Raw genomic sequence first — 19,115 nt, forward strand, 5'->3', positions numbered from 1 at the left:
CCAAAATCAGATTAATTATGCCAAAAGATGTGACCTCATAGCCTTATTTTGCAGCTATAGAATGTGGATATCAAAAATACTATTGTTTCTGTACTCTGGTAAATGTAACTTGAGACTCTGATTAATGAAACCAAAACGATGGTGCAATTGAATTCTAAATCAAGAGCAGATGAACAAGTCACTAGCAAGCTGCTTCTAAAAGCAAAATATTTGCACTAAACAGGAAGAAAAAATAATGTAAATACAGCTAAACCTATGTATATCCTAATAGATTTGAGTCATTGAGGAAGAGAAGAAAAATGGCAAATCACCGTTACCCAGTTCAGTTTTATTGAATTTGCTAAGAACTGATACATGTCCCACAATCAACATATGCTCTACCAGTTATGAATCCTACAAATGCTGGAACTATAACAATTACATTAAAAAAAAATGAAACAGAATAGAAATAAGCTGAAGATTCTGTTTTACTTCTGATAAAATTTGGGAATGCCCACTGAACAATATCCACCAACCACAAAGTCTTCTTCAACATAGGACGTGGTATTCCTCCTTATAGCATCAATTGAACATATATGGAAAGAAAATAATTGTGCAGTTATCAACCCTAGAAATGTTAACAAAAAACAATCACAAGAATCATAGTGAACAAGAAATTTTTTTCAAATACCCGTCCACAGAACCTAAGGAATCAAAATCATCATGCATCAGCCTTCTTTCCTCCAGCATGATAGTGGCTGAGGTACCATTGCACAAATTTCCTCAACCCTGTTTGCAGATCTGTAGTGGGCTTATACCCAAGTTCCCTCTGAGCCAAACTAATATTGGCGTGTGTAAACTGCACATCCCCATTCCTTGGTAACTTCATCATATTCTTCTTGGCCTTCACCTTCAAAAGCCTTTCCAAAATGCCCACGAGATCAGTAACAGGCACAGGAGACGTATTTCCCAAATTGAAAACTCTCAATTGTGCTGGACCCTTCTTCTTCCCACCACTCCCAGTGCTCTTCTGTGCAGTATCCAATGAAGCCAAGCAACCCTTTACAATATCGTCAATATAGGTAAAATCCCTGGCAACGGTTCCATGACTGGCCGCTTCAAAAATGGAGATAGTCTTCCCTTTCAAAATATCTCTAGTGAAGAAGAAGTAAGCCATATCCGGTCTCCCCCATGGACCATAAACGGTGAAAAATCGTAACCCAGTAAGGGAAAGACCGTAAATATGATTATAAGTATGTGCAATTTCCTCTCCAGCCTTTTTAGAAGCAGCATACAAGCTAGCAGGTTGATCAGTTCTATCTTGCTCAGAGAAGGGTACTTTTGTATTAAGACCATAAACAGAACTAGAAGACGCCCATACAATTGCAGGTTGTGGATTTGCATCTTTGCAAACCTCTAATAAAGTAACAAGACCAGCAATGTTGCTATGCACATAAGAGTTAGGGTTTTCCATTGCATACCTAACCCCAGCTTGAGCAGCCAAATGCATCACATGTGTAAATTTCACAACTTCAAACAGCTTCTTTAACAAAGATACATCATTTATATCTCCTTCCACAATATAAACTCCGGCGCGTTCAAGAAGCCCTTGGCGAGCTCGTTTCAGAGATGGGTCATAGTAATCATTGAAATTGTCAAGCCCCAGAACGCCATCGCCGCGGCGTTTCAAAGCTGCAGAGACGTGTGTCCCAACGAAACCGGCAGCGCCAGTGACGAGTACAGAGAACCCATTCCGAGAGCGGCTACTGGCGGAGGCTCGTACCCGCTTTTCCCAGGCGGAGCCGCCCCAAGAAATCTGAAGAGACCGGCGGGATCGATCGGACCGTAGAGGATTGGTGGATGATGAAGGGGGTCGATAAAAGAAGAGGAAAATCAAGCCAATAAAGAGAAGAGACCAGAATATGAGTTTAGCTAAAGATGAGGGGCACCTAGCTCGGCTGTATGAGTATGGAGATTTGTCCATCTTGAATTTGCCTGGCGTTGATGGAGTGTGGTCAAGATGGGACATTCTTGAGTGAAAATGTGGGGATTATCTTGTTTATTTCTTATGCTTGTAATTTCTTGATCTGAGAGGTGCGTGTTAGGGTTCCAATCTCCGGAGATTGGTGGTGGCGACACTGAAAGATTGCGGTGGTTTTCTTGCTTCACGGCTGCTATTTCATGTTCAGGGGTAAGGGGGCAAAATGAGTCTCATTTCTGGTTTCTTGATGAGACGGGTTGGTGGGAGTTTCTGTTTTGGGTTTATACATCTTGGACTCCGACAGGAACAGCATTCTCTTGAGTCATGGAAAATTGGAAATGAGGCCGTTAAGGATTTATATATATATATATATATATTTCTGGTTTGGGTGGTGTTTCGCAGAAGCAGCAAGACTCAGTTTTTAAATTTTGGGTAACGAGACAGAAGAAAAGACAATTGGCTTGCCCTGCTTAAAAAGCCACGGAGATGACTTTTTTTTTTTTTTTTAAACGTTGAAAAATATAATAATTGTGAAATTTTTGTATCATGGATGAATGAATAGCAAATACTGGTGCTGGCTAGTCAAGCTTGTCTATCCATTTTCTTTCTGTTTGATCTCAATTTCATTGGCCAAAAGCCCTTCAATTTGGAGCATCCAAATCCTCATGTACCCCCCATTTTTTAAGGGTATACTTTGTGTGAGATTTTCTTTATTTGGGGAGGAGTGACTAAGTTTGGAATTTCAGGATGTGTATGGATTGGTGATGGAAAGCTAATTATAAGGGTTCTAGTTTCCACACCATTGAAATGGGGTTTTTTGCAAAATAAAATTAAAAAAAATATATATTTCTTTGAAAAAAAATTTAGATAAATAAAAATTTATTAATAAAAAATTTATATTTTATAATTTTTTTTTATTCTCGATACTGTTTTCGTGGACGCGTGAAAGTTGTAATCGATTTTCATATAAGTAAGTAATTTAATATTATTTATAAAAATATGGTATATTTTATTTTTTTAATTAATTAGTAAGATATTTATATTATTGAAAAAATTATAGTTTGTATATAATTGATGGTAAAAAATACATAATTGTGTTTATTTAAAATTATAAAAAGTAATATAAAAAAATGAGAAAAAAAATTATGATTTATAATAATGTGATAAATAAAAAAGAAATGTATGAAAAAATAAGGTGTTTTGTGGGGAAATAAATTTATATTATTCATAATAAATATGAAAATTTAATTTTTTAAAAATTTTAATTTATAAAAGTTGTTGTGATCAAAATTGTAGGAGTTTTAGTATTAAAATCGGGAAAAATTTATAAATGTAAATATTGATGTAAATTTTTTGTGTAGAAAAAATATTAGAAAATTAGAAAAAAAATTATTTAGTTAGATTTATTTTATTTAAAAAATTAATGAAATAAAAAGTGGTGAAATAAATTTATAATATTCATAATTAATCTTAAAATGTAGTTATTTAAGAAATTTAATATATATTGGGCCTTGAATAAAAAAAATGTAGGGATTAAAGTATGAAAAAATTATAAATGTAAATTTTGTTGCGAATTTTTTGTGTACAGAAAATATTAGGAAATGGATAAAAAATTATTTAGTTAGATATATTTGATTTAAAATTTTAAACTAATATTTTGTGAGGAAATAAATTTATATTATTTATAATAAATATAAAATTTTATATTTTTAAAAATTAATTTAATATTAATAAGTTGTTGTGAACAAAATTGTAGGGATTAAGGTAATATTAAAGTAGGGAAAATTTATAAATGTAAATTTATTATGCAGGGAAATTATTAGAAAATTATGAAAAAATTATTTAGTGAGATATGTTTTATTTAAAATTTTAAAGTAATGTTTTGTGGGGAAATAAATTTATATTATTCATAATAAATATGAAAAATTAGTTTTTTAAAAATTAATTTAATATATATAGGTTATTGCGAATAAAATTGTAGGGATTAAGCTAGTTTTAAAGTAGGAAAAATTTATAAATGTAAATTTTTTATGTAGGAAAAATATTAGAAAAATATCGTGATTACACAAGTCCGGGCCCTCTTGACCAGTCTTTATTGACACAACAGCAGTCTCATAGATCACAGTCGGTTTGTAATGAGGAGATTGAAAACGAGCCACCATTTTGTAGGCGATCTGCGAGTATTTTGAAGCAGGATTTCCACCCTCGTATTGAAGCATATCTCAGAATTTCTAGATTCTATGGTGCTGTCAGATTAGGCTTCTTTTCGCTGGATCATCATTTAATTACATCACTGGTTGAGAGATGGCGTCTTGAAACACACACATTTATGATGCCAGTAGGAGAGTATACAATTACTCTCCAGGACATCGGTGTTATTTCTGGCCTACCTATTGATGGAGATGTTGTTGTAGGTAATTCTATTATCAATTGGATGATGTACTGTCAAGATACTTTAGGACTCGTACCTCCCGCTAATATTATGCGGGATAGCTCGTTGCCATTAAGTTAGCTAGTCGAAAATTTTAATGAGCTACCAGATGATGCTGATGAAGAAGTGGTCCAGAGATATACCCGTGCTTACATTCTGCGGATCATTGGGGGTTCCTTATTTACTGATAGGAATCCTAGTAGGGTGAACCTAATGTTTCTGCCTCTAATTGCTAATTTACATACAGCAGGCATGTATAGTTGGGGTTCAGCTTGTCTTACCTGGTTATATCGAGAACTTTGTCGGGTCACTGATCCGAGAGTGTCTCAATTAGGAGGAGCTCTACACATCCTGCAGATATGGGGATGAGAATGATTTATTTCAATATCACCATCTATAAATATACGAGACCCACATAATAATCATCCACTGAGAAGTCGGTTAGTATTTTATGCTTATTATGACATTATTATGATTTGCATGTTACGCATTTATATTAAATTCTTATATTTTTTTAATAATATTTTCAGGTGGAGTAATGCACGACGTGTCACTCAAGTCGTAACACATGTCTTGACAGAAATACGCTATAAATTTGACAGAATGGATGATCCAAAGGTATAATACGAATTATGGAATGCACCTCGATTACTATGATATTTCTAACAAATTTCTAATAAATACATATATATATTTTTTTTCATTTCAGATGGTATGGGAGTCATATTCCAATGAACTCCTTGCATCATTGCCATTATATTGCACGCAAGGACGTGACATTTGGAGAGCAGTGGTTCCCTTGATTTGCTTTCACGTGGTAGAATGGCATCAACCTGATAGAGTGTTACGTCAATTCGGTATGCAACAACCAATACCACATCCACCACGCCAGCCATCTGATCTTCATAACACATCTCTATTATCATCCGACAGTAATTAGATTACAATTCATGCACATTGGATTGCTATTTGGAAAGATAGATGGCAAATGTTGGTTGAAGCAGCACCATTAGATGGGCCACTACATTATCATTCAGAGTACCTCGGATGGTATAGACGAGTTTCTCGTCGATGGATATCGCATCGTAGTACAACTATTGACACTGTGGTAATATTTAATTATTCATTACATTTTCATATGTTTATTTTTTTTTAAAACACATCAATGTTTAATTATTGTTTTGCCAACAGGAGGATGGTATCGAGAATATACATTTAATTAATCGATAGTTTTCTAATCCGGGCACAGATCTTATTGAAAGACAAACAATAACAATGTTCTATGCCATGGAGGAAGAGAAACAAATAACAGAGATACCTCCACCACAGCCAGCACCTCGGGCGCAACCTATGCCAGATGACCCTGAAGAGCCTGTTGACCCGCCGAGGAGGCCTAGGCGTAGAGTAGCTCTCGCCAAGAAGTTGATGCTGATATACATACCACTGTCCCGGCAAATGTCATCATTCCGGCACCCGTTTCATTCCACACTCATCGATCATTTGGTGAGGTTGGACAGTCTTCAGCAGGACCTAGTGTTCCACAAGAAGGTGGATCACAATATACTACGAGGACACATGATAGTTATATGCCACCATCTCATATAAACCCAACACAGTGGTCCTTCCAGCAGGTTCGTATTCAAGATAATCCATTTCAGATGCAGACCCCGATAGGTAGTACTTTTGATACTTTTGCACGACATAGTAGCTCCATTAATATATTTTCGGCTAGACATTCTGTGGATATTCCTTCATCTAGTTTAGGCACACAACCATTCTCTGGCAATTTTATACAGTACACATCGGGGCAACAGTACTCCACTTTTGCATCTGATGATATCTATTTACCATCGCATTATATTGCAATACAAGATCCGAGTTCGGTGGCTCCTGATCTTAATATTAATCCTGCTGCTGTGAGGGTACAAATGGTGACCGCCGGCCATATAGAACTCGACGTCAACATGAACAAAGGAGACGTCTATGTGACACAGGAGGACATTTGGGACATCATTAGCATTATTTTTTTATTTTATCATTTGTAATTATATTGTTTTATTTTTATTACATTTCATAATTTTCATTATTTATATGTATTTTTTTAAATTTTTACGATTTATAAATATTTATTTATTTATTTATAAATATAATTCTAATAAAAATAATAAATTCTATAAATAAATATAAAATATATGATATTATTTTTAAAATAAATATAATTATGATATTATATTTAAATAAATATAATTATAATGTTATATATATAATTTTAATTATTAAAAGAAATTTATATATGATTATTATTATATTAAATTATAATTATATTAAATAATTAATATTAATATAATTTTTATAATTATCTATTGATTTCATATATATATAAATAAATAAATTTAATATAAGATATATAATAACAAACCCTAGTATTACCCTACTTTACAAGTGCGGTAATACAAAAATTGAGAAATTGATTCGGTTATTGAAAATTACATAATTTAATTTCAATCATGTTTTAAAAGTTGGGATTTGTATACCATTCTACCGTACTTTTAATTTGCGGTAGAATTTTAATTTTTAAAAATAAATTTAAATAAAATTCTACCGAGTGCGGTAGAATTTTTTTTATTTAAAAAATTTTATTTTTTATATTAATCGTCTACCGCACTTATAAAATGCGGTAGATGGCTGATTTATCCTGATCCGAAAAATTTTTTCTTGCGGACCAGGTTTAAAAAATAATTTCTTTTTACCTCTATTTTGCAAAAAAGCCCATTAAAATGTGTGAGATTTTTGGGGATTGGAACTATTAATTTTCTCACTGGTTTTGAGATTCATGATGAGGATTCATTAGGGTTTAGGTACAAACTTAAGACAACCCATTAATCACTTGGTTTCAGTAGTACACTGGTGTAGTGTTAATTCATCTTTAGATCTCATAACCTCCTAAACCACTTGATAGCCAAAAGGCAACATGCATAATATAGTCTTATTTCTTTGCTTGCATCATAAGAAAGTAAATGAGTTCCAATTCATGCTAATCATAATTATTTGTGTGAACTGGGATTGCTTTTATTTCTTTATTTTTAAAATAATTTTGGCACTATAAGTGTATGACAAAATGACAGAATGACTTGCTGTGTGATCTTTGATTGGCTCTTGTCTTTCCTGCTCTGCTGCTAGAAGAATTCAATAATGATTATGTATTGGTGGGTTTTGATGCCATTTAGGTGTAATTATGCTCCATGATAATACTATTCCATAGTTGAGCTTTGAGGCCTAGCAGTAACTATGTATATCACCCAACCTTGTCTGTTTACAGAGCTGGGAGAGATGGAAAAAAGATAAAGTATAGACGATAAGAAAGAGAGTCTTAACATTTTAGTGAAAATTAAAAGGAAAAAATAGAACACAAACTTAAAATGAAGGCAAAAGCACCTTTCCAGTGAAATCCTCATTGATATCTTAGATTGCAATTTATGTTGGGTAGCACCGAATGTCAAAATTTTTGTAGTATCACAAACACCAAAATAAATAAATAAGAAAAAATTGTCAACACACTCAAAAAGTTCATCATCACTGTATATTAAAAAGAGTAATACTAAAAAAAATACGTAGATTTTATTTAGTTCAAATACTCTATTTTCTGGGAAGTAATTTTATAGGGAGTAATTTAGGTAAGTAAGTTACTTTCTTCACTTCAAGAAACTAACTTCTTTAAATTTTGGAGAAGTTAGAAAAAAAAAAATTGACAACCAAACAAATTGAATTGGGCAACTTTTTCAAAAATTTAAAATTCTTTAATTAATTTAATTCCAACGGCCGTAAAGTTTTATGTTGCATAATTTTCCCATATTATTTAACATTTAGCTAATAGTGCTCCTATAAATCATGTTCTAGCATTAGTGCTGATTCCTTGAATATGATCAAGTAATCTTTTATTCATGTATTGTTGATGATTTTTACCTATATAATTAACTTCAAATGTAACTCAAAACTCAAAAATCTCAGTTTTCAAAATGAATTCGATACTGATAAGAAGCCTTTGATCATATAATAATGATTTTCTTGTTTGTCCAGGATTTTTATTGTATTTCCATTTTAAAAATGGGTAAAGAGCAAAAATTGCAGATTTCTTGCTTTTCCATCATGCTTTTGCTCAATTTGCAAGGATTGAAGTAAATTGTAGAACAAATATAAGATACAAAGTATATTTCTTTTCTTATGAATATGTCATATTTTTCAAAGCTTTATATTGTATATGTGTAACTGTTAGGGTAAACTATACGTTTTAGCTAAATCTTTATATGAATTTTTAATTTTAGTCTGTTTTTGTTTTTGTCAATTTTAGAAAAATTGAAAGGTTTTGTTACAATTTTAGTTAGACAGGAAATTGAGAAGAAAAAAAAGCTGACATGACCGCTTAGTCAATAAAGAAAATAATTTTCTAATATGAGACTCACATTATCAAAAAGTAAACTATATATTTTAATTAATCCTTCACGTAATAATCGTTAAAATGTATGGTTTATGTAGATTGCACATCAAAAAATTATTTTCTTTGCCGACTGAGCGGCCATATTAATATTTTTTGTTTTCAATTTCACCACTAAAATTATAATAAAACTTATCAATTTTGATTAAAATTAAAAAAAAAAAGATTAAAATTGAAAATTCGCCCAAAAATTTATCAAAAAAATATAGTGTAGCCTAACTATTAACTATCAATGGGTTTTATCTGGGGGGATTAAAAACGAGATGTAGTAAGTTTTAAAGCCACGTCTGAATTAGTATAATATTAGACTATTGAGGCGATGTTCTTAAAGGTAATGCTCCAATTTCGGTATATTCAATGGGTAGATAGCTGAGTCCTGACAGTCCCTTGTACTCCTTTTCCTCCCCAAACACTTGTTCATTAGTTTACATTTTGAAGAAAAAGCAAAGAAATAAATCTCCCGGAGCCACCTCCAACCTCCAACCCATCTCACAAGCTGTTACAAATATAATGCACAACGTCTGCACCTCTGAATAATTACTTCCCTTATTTATATTTTATATATATTGGCCGATGCAACTAGGCCCGGAACTATATGATTCTATGTACTTTCAACTACTAATTGTTTTAATAATTATCAACGGTTAGCTAAGTTAACATTTTATGATCCACTATCAAATCACTTTAAATAATGCTTTCACTATCAAATCATTTTATGACCGAGTGGTCGACTGTGTTTCCAATTTCGATTGTCTCGTTCCAGAAACCAATGAAGTATTCGCTAAACCCCAAGCATTCACTGGATAACCTATACGTAACTTCGAGTCACCTGGGGACAATTTGGCTGGGACACTAACAAACATCACCTCGCATAAATTATCAAAGATTACAATGGGCAATCAGGTGGGGAAAATTATTACATATAGGTTGCTTCATCATAGTTGCAGTGACACTGCTGGTAAACCTATCTCTCTATTATTAATTGTGACTGTTGAAGTGTGGCTCAATGCTTAGTGAACCTCTCAAGGACCTCAAAGTAGTCTGGAAAAGTTTTTCTTGTGCAACCAGGGTCCTTGATTGTGACTGGAACATCCCCGCAGGCAGCAAGGGAGAACGCCATGGCCATTCTGTGATCATCATAAGTGTCAATCTCTGTGATGTTCAGTTTCTCAGGTGGAGTGATCAAACAGTAGTCTGGTCCCTCTTCAACATTTGCTCCGAGCTGAAATTTGCAGCCCAAATGTCATTTATATAAGAAAAAAATATAAACCACCTTTTGTTTGCATGAAATTCAGATGAGTTTAAGAACTGCCAGAAACTGACCTTCCTGAGCTCTGTGCAAATTGCAATCATCCGTTCTGTTTCTTTAACTCTCCAACTGGCCACTGGAAATAAGAGAAATCAAGAGATTGGCATTGGCATACAAGTTACAAGGAAACATATGTGAAACCTGCTGATGATTTGATTCAGATGAAAAGATAACAATGTTTTAGATCTTAAATATCCACCGAAGGTCAAATATGGAAGTTCTAGCTGTTATTAGATAAAGAAAAGAAACAGCCACCATTTTTTCCTTCAGAAACTTCATCCTCCATGAGCTGAAGCTTCCTACTTTTAGCCACTACCATTTTGTATTAATCAAGAAGTCCGGACCCAAGAAATGGGATTTCAATGATTTAGAATTGGGTTACATTCATTGCCATCTTCCATGAATAGAAGCCAAAGCTGTTCTATGATCCACCAAATAATAATCACCAGTTCATTGTTTATGTACTGCATGATCATTTTATTGAAAGAATATGACTGGTATTCACAAAGTTTGAAGGACAAATTATACCGTCTCTTATGGCAGTAGGGCCATCAGCAAAAAGTGCAACCACGGCCAATGTCATAGCAACATCTGGCATTTTGTTCATGTTGACATCAATAGCTCGCAAGTGCTTTTTAATAGGAGAATTGCGTGGTGGTCCAGTCACAGTAACACTGTTCTCTGTCCAGGTGACTTTTGCTCCCATTTTGTCAAGCACTTCAGCAAACCTTACATCCCCCTTGATTTTCATAAAGATAAGGAAACTAAGCAAGTTGGTTTGGTAAGTGTAAATGCATACAATTATGTTGCAAACTTCCTCCTAGGAAATATTAGACAGTAGGGAGCCATGGAGAAGACATCATATATACATGTGTATGTTGAGAAAATTTTGACGAAATTTTCAAACATCAAAAAGCAATGGATACAATAAGCACTTCCACAAGCCATTTTAAGATTATAGGAAGCAGTAAGACAGTATATTAATGAGTGAAATACCTGCAAACTACTTGTTCCACAACCTTCAACAGTGATGGTTCCACCAGTGATTGCTGCACCAGCCAGGAAATAACTGGCACTCGAAGCATCACCTTCAACAAAAGCTTTTCCAGGAGATCTAATTGATTTTTCAGGTTGTTAATTTCAGTCAAACAACAGTAAAAAGCTTGCAGATCTATATTGAAAAAAACATACTTGTACTTTTGACCCCCACGAATGAAGAAACGATCCCAGCTACCACTGTGTTCTGCAGTGACTCCGAATCGTTCCATTAACTTCAAAGTCATATCAACATAAGGAATGGATATCAATTTATCAATAATCTCAATTTCTACATCTCCAAGAGCCAAAGGAGCTGCCATGAGCAAAGCAGTCAAGTATTGACTGCTAATTGAACCAGAGAGCTTAACCTGAAAAAGAAGGTATAGGAAATGATGACTAAAAATGATGAATTTCGTTAAAAATGAAGTTATTGTTGAGATATGGAGCCTAATAATATATTCTCCTAGCGTATTCGGTTTCAAAAACTCAGAGAAATAAAAAAACTTAGTAGCCGTGGAAGTAACTAAATTGGTGAACCACGTTAAATTTATGTGTTAATTTCTTTTCGTGCTTATTTTTACATTGTGTGACTGTTCGATTCTTAACAACTGGTATCAGAGCTTTTGGTTTGTATCACAACAATCTGAAAAGACAATGGAAAGCCCGAAGATTCGAATTGAGAAATTCGATGGAATAGATTTTGGTTTCTGAAAGATGCAGATTGAAGATTACCTGTATCAGAATAACCTCCATGAACCCTTGTCAGGAGAGAAGCCAGAAACTATGAAACAGGAGGTTTGGGATTTGAAGGATTGAAAGGCACTAGGGTTGATCCATTTGACGTTGGCGAGAAACGGTGCCTTCAATATCGTTAAGGAGACAACAACTGTACGATTGTTGACAGGTCTAGCGAACATATATGAGAAACCGTCAACCATTAACAAAATATATCTGATGCATTGTTTGATTAATTTGGAGATGTCTAAAAGTGAATCTATCTCGGATCATATTAACGAATTTAATATGATAATCAGTCAATTAAGCTCTCTCAAGATTAATTTTGATGATGAGATAAGAAATCTAATTTTGTTATCCTCTCTACCTGAGTCGTGGGATACTATTGTTTTCGCAATTAGCAGTTCACGTAGATCCACTTAGTGTCGAGGGTAGAGGCAGGAGTAAGGTGAAAGGTGGGCATGGTAAACATGGTCGATCGAACTCAAAAGGGGAGACTGTCATTAGAGTTTGAGATAAAAGATTTGGATGCAGCAAAGCATATTCTTAGGGATGAGGCTTTTCCGGGACAGGTCTGCTGGAATTCTAAATTTATCTCAGGAGCAATACATTCAGAAGGTGTTGTCCAGGTTCAAAATTGATGATACTAAGTCCAGGAGCACGCCTTTGGCTAGCCATCTCAAATTGTCAAATGAGCAATCACCCAAGACAACTATGGAGCGTGATCACATGGCAAAAGTACCTTATGCTTCTGCAGTTGGGAGTTTGATGTATGCTATGGTCTGCACCAGACCTGATATAGCACATGTAGTGGGAGCTGTGAGCAAATATATATCAGATCCAGGTAAAGAGTATTGGAAAGCTGTGAAGTGGTCTCTGAGATATTTGAAAGGAACAGCTAGTACATCACTTTGTTATGAGAATGGCAAGGTAATATTAGAAGGTTTTGTTGATGCCGATCTTAGTAGAGATATGGATACAAGGAAAAACACATCTAGGTATGTCTACACTATAGATGGGACAACGGTGAGTTGGATGTCTAAACTTCAGAAATGTGTCTCTATGTCATCTACAAAGGCTGAATATGTTGCAATTGTTGAAGCTGGTAAGGAAATGATATGATTGACCGATTACTTGGAAGAATTGAGCAAGAAGCAGCTTAACAAGATTTTTTTTATTGATAGTCAGAGTGTCATACAGTTAGTGAAGAATTTAGTGTATCACTTCAAAACAAAACACATCCGATGCAGGTACCATTTTACTCGTAGTCTGGTGGAAGAAGGTGAGACGTGTTTAAAAAAAAATTGAAGGTACTAAGGATCCAGCAGACATATTGACTAGACATATTGACCAAAGGTGTTGATGCTGGAAAGCTGGGGTTGTGCAAGGTCTCAATTGGACTTTTACAGTAGTATGAAAGCTATTTGCAATTAGGTGTTTTTGTTGAATACATTGGCATGGAGAATGAAAATGACTGGGTTGACTGGATTAGTCTCCAAGTGGAAGAATTGTTAAAATATGGAGACTAATAATATATTATGGACTATACGCCATGTCCTACTGTCGCGAATCCAACTCCGCGCTAAGTTGGTCGGGGAGTGTGGGAGGCGGGAGCTCCCAAAGTGAATTTTTTTAGGACTATTTTGTCTTTTTATATTTTTCCTGACATATAAATATGTAATATTCTCTTAGGGTATTCGGTTCCAAAAACTCATAAAGAAATAAGAAAACTCTAGCCGTCCTGGACATAGCCAAATTAGTGAACCACGTTAAATCTGTATTAATTTCTTTTCGTGCTTATTTTTAGATTGTGTGATTGTCCGTTGAGAGTGTTAATTTCTTTTCATGCTTATTTTTAGATTGTGTGATTGTTCGATTCTCAACGGTTGTCATAGAAATAAGATGATAAGTTCAACATATTACCCTTCAAGAAGGAAATGAGAAATGAACTAAACAGGAAAACAAATTGCATTGCCTGATATAAGCAAAACATTGGAGCTAACAGGTTTTTTTTTTAATCTTTAAAAATATGCAAGGAATTCATGACATGACAGCTGAACAACACGAGTGCCTTTACTAAACATATGGGAAATAATTAACAAATTGAAAGATGTTTCAAACTCAAACTATTCTTCTTAAATAAAAAAGGTAAATGCATCTAGCTTACCTAATTTTCTCCTCAGTAAGACCATTTTAAATGATTCTGACCATTAATAAATAGCAGGCACCAGCTGTCAGCATAAATTACAACTTTTTTTAATTATTTCCTCTATGTAGACATGATCAGCAGTAGAGTTTAAAGTTATAAAGACATAGTGTATCTCCGCCCCTTCTACATCCACAGCATGCTGATACAGAACTTAAAGCTACCTTCTAATTATTATAATAGAGATTGCAGCATTACATATTGCCAGAAGATACAGGCATGACAAGTTATCAAACATGTTCAACAAAATATTAATGTATAAGTGATAGCAATCAGACCTTCCCCCCAGGAAGGCCTCCCTTTCCATTTACACGAACTGGGGGGCAGTTAGTAGGAGAACATTCAACATCTGCACCAAGCTGCTTAAGACCAGCAACCAAATCTCCAATTGGTCTCTCTCGCATTCGTGGGACCCCATCAAGTATGTAGCTGAAATATTTTGAATAGTTAAATCAAATAGACAGGAAGAGAAAAGGATACATTGAAACTAAAGGGCGCAGGAGGCAGATGACACCATATAGAAAGAATCCTACTATGTAAAAGCGGGTGTCAATTGATTGTTGCATTCAATGGAAAAAATATAATTAAACAGTGGGCCAAGGATCCAAACAATGTTCACACGTACAATCAGGTTGGAGAAGTTTTAAAAAATGTCCTACTGGGCTCGCCACCTATGAGAATCCTAAATTGACACTTACTCCAAACGTGTCACAGAGAATATCATATAAGATGGAACCTCTGCCAAAATAATATTCATATTGTCCCAGCGAGACAATTTATTTATGTTTCAAACTTCTAACCTGGAGGTGTCAGGTCTGCATCCCATCAAGATGGAGATGCAGGTATCATGGGGTGGGGAAATCCATCCTTGTCAATTTTAGACCATGCCAAATAGGGCTCACAGAGAGAGATTAGAAAGCTTGGTGATAGACATTAGGGCCACATACAACTTCAGTTTGCAACTTCGCATATAGTTGGCCCCAACCCAACTTATGAGTTCTGAACGAGCAATTCCATTAATACTCGAAGCAAGGTAGGAGTTGAATTTTCCCACATTAATTTGTTAAAAGGCAACATTAACAGGGTGTAACAGGAGCAAGATAAAACAGGAAGTAAAGGAAAGCAAGATAAGGGAGACCTTGAATTTCCACCTGCTGCCGTAACAGCAGCAGTCAATGGACGCATTGCTGTTCCTGCATTTCCAAGGAAAAGTTCAAGGTCATCTTTTGATTCTTTACCCACTGGAAAATGACCGCCACAACCTTCCACAATGGCTTGTTTGAGTTCACTATTGTCTTCCACATGCAACCCAAGCGTTCTCAGTGCACCAAGCATGTAACGAACATCATCACTGTTCAGCAAGTTGTCAACAACAGTTATACCCTGAATGATAGACAAAGTCACAAAGACAATCAATGATCACTCAAGGGACTCTCATTTGTTTGAACTGAAGTTAGAAAAGCCAAAAATTGAAGCCACTTATTCTTCAATAACATAAGCAACTCTGAGAAAATCTTCCTGGAAACAAGTGGATAAACATTAGAAAGTAAAATCCAGTTAGAGGTTCTAAAGTCAAATTTGCTTCTTTTTTAAATTTTTGCGTCAAATTACTCCAGCTCATACATTCTCTTTAGACACTACATACAAAAATTTATAAGCACCATAAAAATAATTTTTGCCCCCTTAGTTTATCGAGCAGCTAATAATATGATGTCCAGGTACGAATACATAACAAACTCGAATCATAATCGTGACAGGAACAATCCACCATTACAATCCCTCCAAGCTATAAATGTAAACAGAAAAACAGGAATTCAGTCTCAAATAAAATGCACCAACTATATATTATTTTCAACTACCGAAACTCCATTCTTCAAATTCTATTAAGCTCGCATCGCAAAATGCAACCAGGACGATCAATTTAATTGTGTAAGAGTCTTATTTTTTTAGAAAAAGCTTCCCCTTTCCTGATTTCTTCAGAATTGAAAAGGAAAATGGATGAATTAGCTCAGACTACAATTCAAACGGGCACAAATTGCAATTGCCTACAAACTCATAATCATTTGTACCTCAGAAAGAGCTGCGAGAAGGAGAATCCGATTGGATAGAGACTTGGAACCCGGCAAGTTGACGGTACCGGAGATTTCTTTAATGGGTTGCAAGACTATCTCTGGTGCTGTTGAAGGCTTCTCCGCTGCGGCTACTGAAGCTGAAACTCTAACAGGGATCATCTTAACTGTACCAACTTCATAGTCAGCCTTCCTTTGACACTGCTTTAAAGCCCATGAAAGTGAAGACCCCTGAAGTTGTGATCTAAATGAAATTGAAGATAAGTATTTGGGTCTTTGGGGTTTCGAGAGATTGGGGAGACTACAATTATTTAGAGCCCCATTGCAGATTTTGCTCACTTGGGCCATTTCTTCTGCGTCTACAAGATTCTCCTACCGCTCTTTCTCTACCTTTTCTCTGAAGATTTTACTTTCTTTTTCGAAAAGCTACTGTGAAGAAAAAGATATGGAGGCAGCGGTAGGTGTAACAGCGCTTTGTGTAGTTTGTTGTAAGTGGGGCATTCACCAATCACCAGCCAACCTTGTCTGCTGGGGAAGAGGTTTGATTTTCAGGTTGCGATTTTTGCCCCTTTTTTTTTTAAAGATATAATTCGATTTTTGCTATCGTCGCTTGCACCTTGTAGATTTATCAAGTTTGGTTTTATTTTTTTTTTAAAAAATGCATATAAATTTTTTTAAAAAAAAATAACTCAGGCTTTTTTTAATTTAAAAAATAAAAATATTAATGAATTTATGTAATAAAATTTACTATATTGTCAAATACCAGAAAATAAATAAGAAAGTTATTTTTTAAATTTCTTTTATTTAAAAATAAATTTTTAATTTAAAAATTATTAATAATTTTCTCAAAATATCAAATATTAAAAAGTAAAGAGAAATATTTCCTTAAAAAATAGTTTTCATAAAATAAATGACAATTTATTATCTACTTTTTATAAACTTAATTAATGTATTTCCACTCTTTGCTTTCTATTAAATTTATATTCATAAATAATATACTATTATACTTGTTTTATTAATTTTAATTGAAGAGATTTAAATATTATGAATGGTTAAAATTATAATAATTAAAATGATATATTATAAAACATTTTCCTTCTAGTGATTTATTGTGCTTTTTACTTTTTAGTATTTTGATTTAAGTGACCGTTTGTTAATGTTATATTTTTCGGTATATTGTTATGGATTAGATTAGTTTTTCTGATATTCAGTTTAATTTAAAATTAAAAAAATTAAATTAATTTAATTTAATTTAATTTAATTCGATTTGATTTGATTTTTTAATAAATTTTTTATTTTTAATATTTTAAAATTTAATTAAAATATTTTAACTTTCATTATAATCTATTTTTTTATATTATTAAAAATAATATATTATTATAACTAATTAGTTCGGTTTTTATTTTTTTATTAAAATCAAACTAAATAAAAATAATTAAAATTTTTAAAATTAAAAAATAAATTAAAATAAATAAAAAATAGAACTCAATTTCTAAATTAATTTTTTTAATTTGATCACAATATGACTCAAGTCTATGGTGATTGTTTAGATTACAATAATAGTGTATAAGTGTTTTGATTTTGAAAGACTCATATAAATTTATATGTTATTATAAATATAAAAATATTTTAATTAAATTTAAAATAAAATAAAATAATTAAAGTTTGATAAAATATTAATAGCAATCTACACTTCATGTTAAATGGATGATAAAGATATGATAACTGAATATAAAAAAATGAATAGCACGTGTAGTTGTGATTTAAACCCTTTAATGATAACGCTGATTTAGTAAGATTTTAAAAACCGAATCATGCGTCCAATGTCTCGATCATTTGATTCCTTATCTTGTGAACTTCCTGCTATGGCTAGGTTCAAATTCAACCCGTTTATTCAAACCGCTCGGTTCAGGTCATGTAAATTGGCATTTTGGACATCAATGAAGTTGGTGAATCCACCAAAGTTTTCAAAAATTGACGTTATTAGAACCATTTTCTTAATCAAATTGAATATTATGACGAGGAAGAAAACGGACTATAGCGTAGACTGGGCTTCACTACTTTCGGGCCTCCATTTGATGTATAGTATATAATAACACCTCGGTTGACAGTGATGGACCAAGCTTAGCCTATCGTCACGGTAGGACAACGAGAAGTTGCTTGGGAAAATCACTTCAATTAAAATTTGATTAATGAACATAATATTTAAATTTATTTTAATTAATTTATACATTAATGATATACATTTTAAAATTGATTAAATTTATACACTAATTATATACATTTTAATTAATTCAACAAAAAATTTAATAATGTATCTATTTGATTTAAAATGGATTTCTTGGATAAAATCAAATTTACACAGCCATAAAATGGAAATAGGATGGAAAACCGCAGCATAATTTGAACATAATAAATCATCAAAATTAAGGGAATTGTGATATTTTATTGGAAAAATATCATTTTCGAATTTGAATGAACAGTGTATTACCCTATACAGAATATGCCACTTACACTTCGTCGGATATGCCTAAAAAATTCGTTGGTGAGTCTGTATCACAAAAATAGATTTTCTATGAGAGATTTTATTATATCTGGTTTTGCCGAAATTATTATTTAAAAAGGTACAAGATATTAATGTAGATTATTAAAAATTAACTCAAAAAGCAAGCCTAATATATTTTTATCATAAGATTTTTTCAAAAAATAAAAATAAAAATAAAAATAAAAGCAATTAAGAACATCCATTTCCCCGCATCCCAGTGCCACTGGTGGTGGCGGTGGGAATGCTGGCAAGTGGAAAGAGGACAATGAGGATAGGATAGGTGGCTGAGAATACGAGTTCCAACAACCACAACTTTTGAAATAGGTCAAT

The 19,115-nt window shown here is 33.3% G+C and overlaps 2 protein-coding genes across 2 annotated transcripts; both read right to left on the reverse strand.

Annotated features, from left to right (window-relative positions):
• Positions 1–300: 300 nt before the first annotated feature.
• LOC110615761 (UDP-glucuronate 4-epimerase 3) lies at positions 301–2,419 on the reverse strand. Its single transcript, XM_021757849.2, has one exon. The coding sequence runs from the start codon at positions 2,006–2,008 to the stop codon at positions 701–703; it is 1,308 nt and encodes a 435-aa protein (XP_021613541.1). The 5' UTR covers positions 2,009–2,419; the 3' UTR covers positions 301–700.
• Positions 2,420–9,728: 7,309 nt separating this feature from the next.
• LOC110615242 (3-phosphoshikimate 1-carboxyvinyltransferase 2) lies at positions 9,729–16,797 on the reverse strand. The gene is made up of 8 exons (XM_043956764.1): positions 16,241–16,797; positions 15,310–15,554; positions 14,450–14,600; positions 11,384–11,598; positions 11,189–11,306; positions 10,721–10,931; positions 10,207–10,268; positions 9,729–10,105 (listed from the first exon to the last, which is right to left on the reverse strand). The coding sequence occupies exons 1-8, from the start codon at positions 16,586–16,588 to the stop codon at positions 9,887–9,889; spliced, it is 1,569 nt and encodes a 522-aa protein (XP_043812699.1). The 5' UTR covers positions 16,589–16,797; the 3' UTR covers positions 9,729–9,886.
• Positions 16,798–19,115: the final 2,318 nt, after the last annotated feature.

The sequence above is a fragment of the Manihot esculenta genome, chromosome 5 (assembly GCF_001659605.2).
Source record: "Manihot esculenta cultivar AM560-2 chromosome 5, M.esculenta_v8, whole genome shotgun sequence".
Lineage (NCBI taxonomy): Eukaryota > Viridiplantae > Streptophyta > Magnoliopsida > Malpighiales > Euphorbiaceae > Manihot > Manihot esculenta.

Coding starts and splice junctions, on each gene's coding strand:
- LOC110615761 (XM_021757849.2), bottom strand. CDS start 2,008: ATGTCCCATCTTGACCACACTCCATCAACGCCAGGCAAATTCAAGATG.
- LOC110615242 (XM_043956764.1), bottom strand. CDS start 16,588: ATGGCCCAAGTGAGCAAAATCTGCAATGGGGCTCTAAATAATTGTAGT. Junction 11,307..11,383: donor CGTGGGGGTCAAAAGTACAA/GTATGTTTTTTT, acceptor AAAATCAATTAG/ATCTCCTGGAAAAGCTTTTG. Junction 10,269..10,720: donor CCCTACTGCCATAAGAGACG/GTATAATTTGTC, acceptor TCTTATTTCCAG/TGGCCAGTTGGAGAGTTAAA.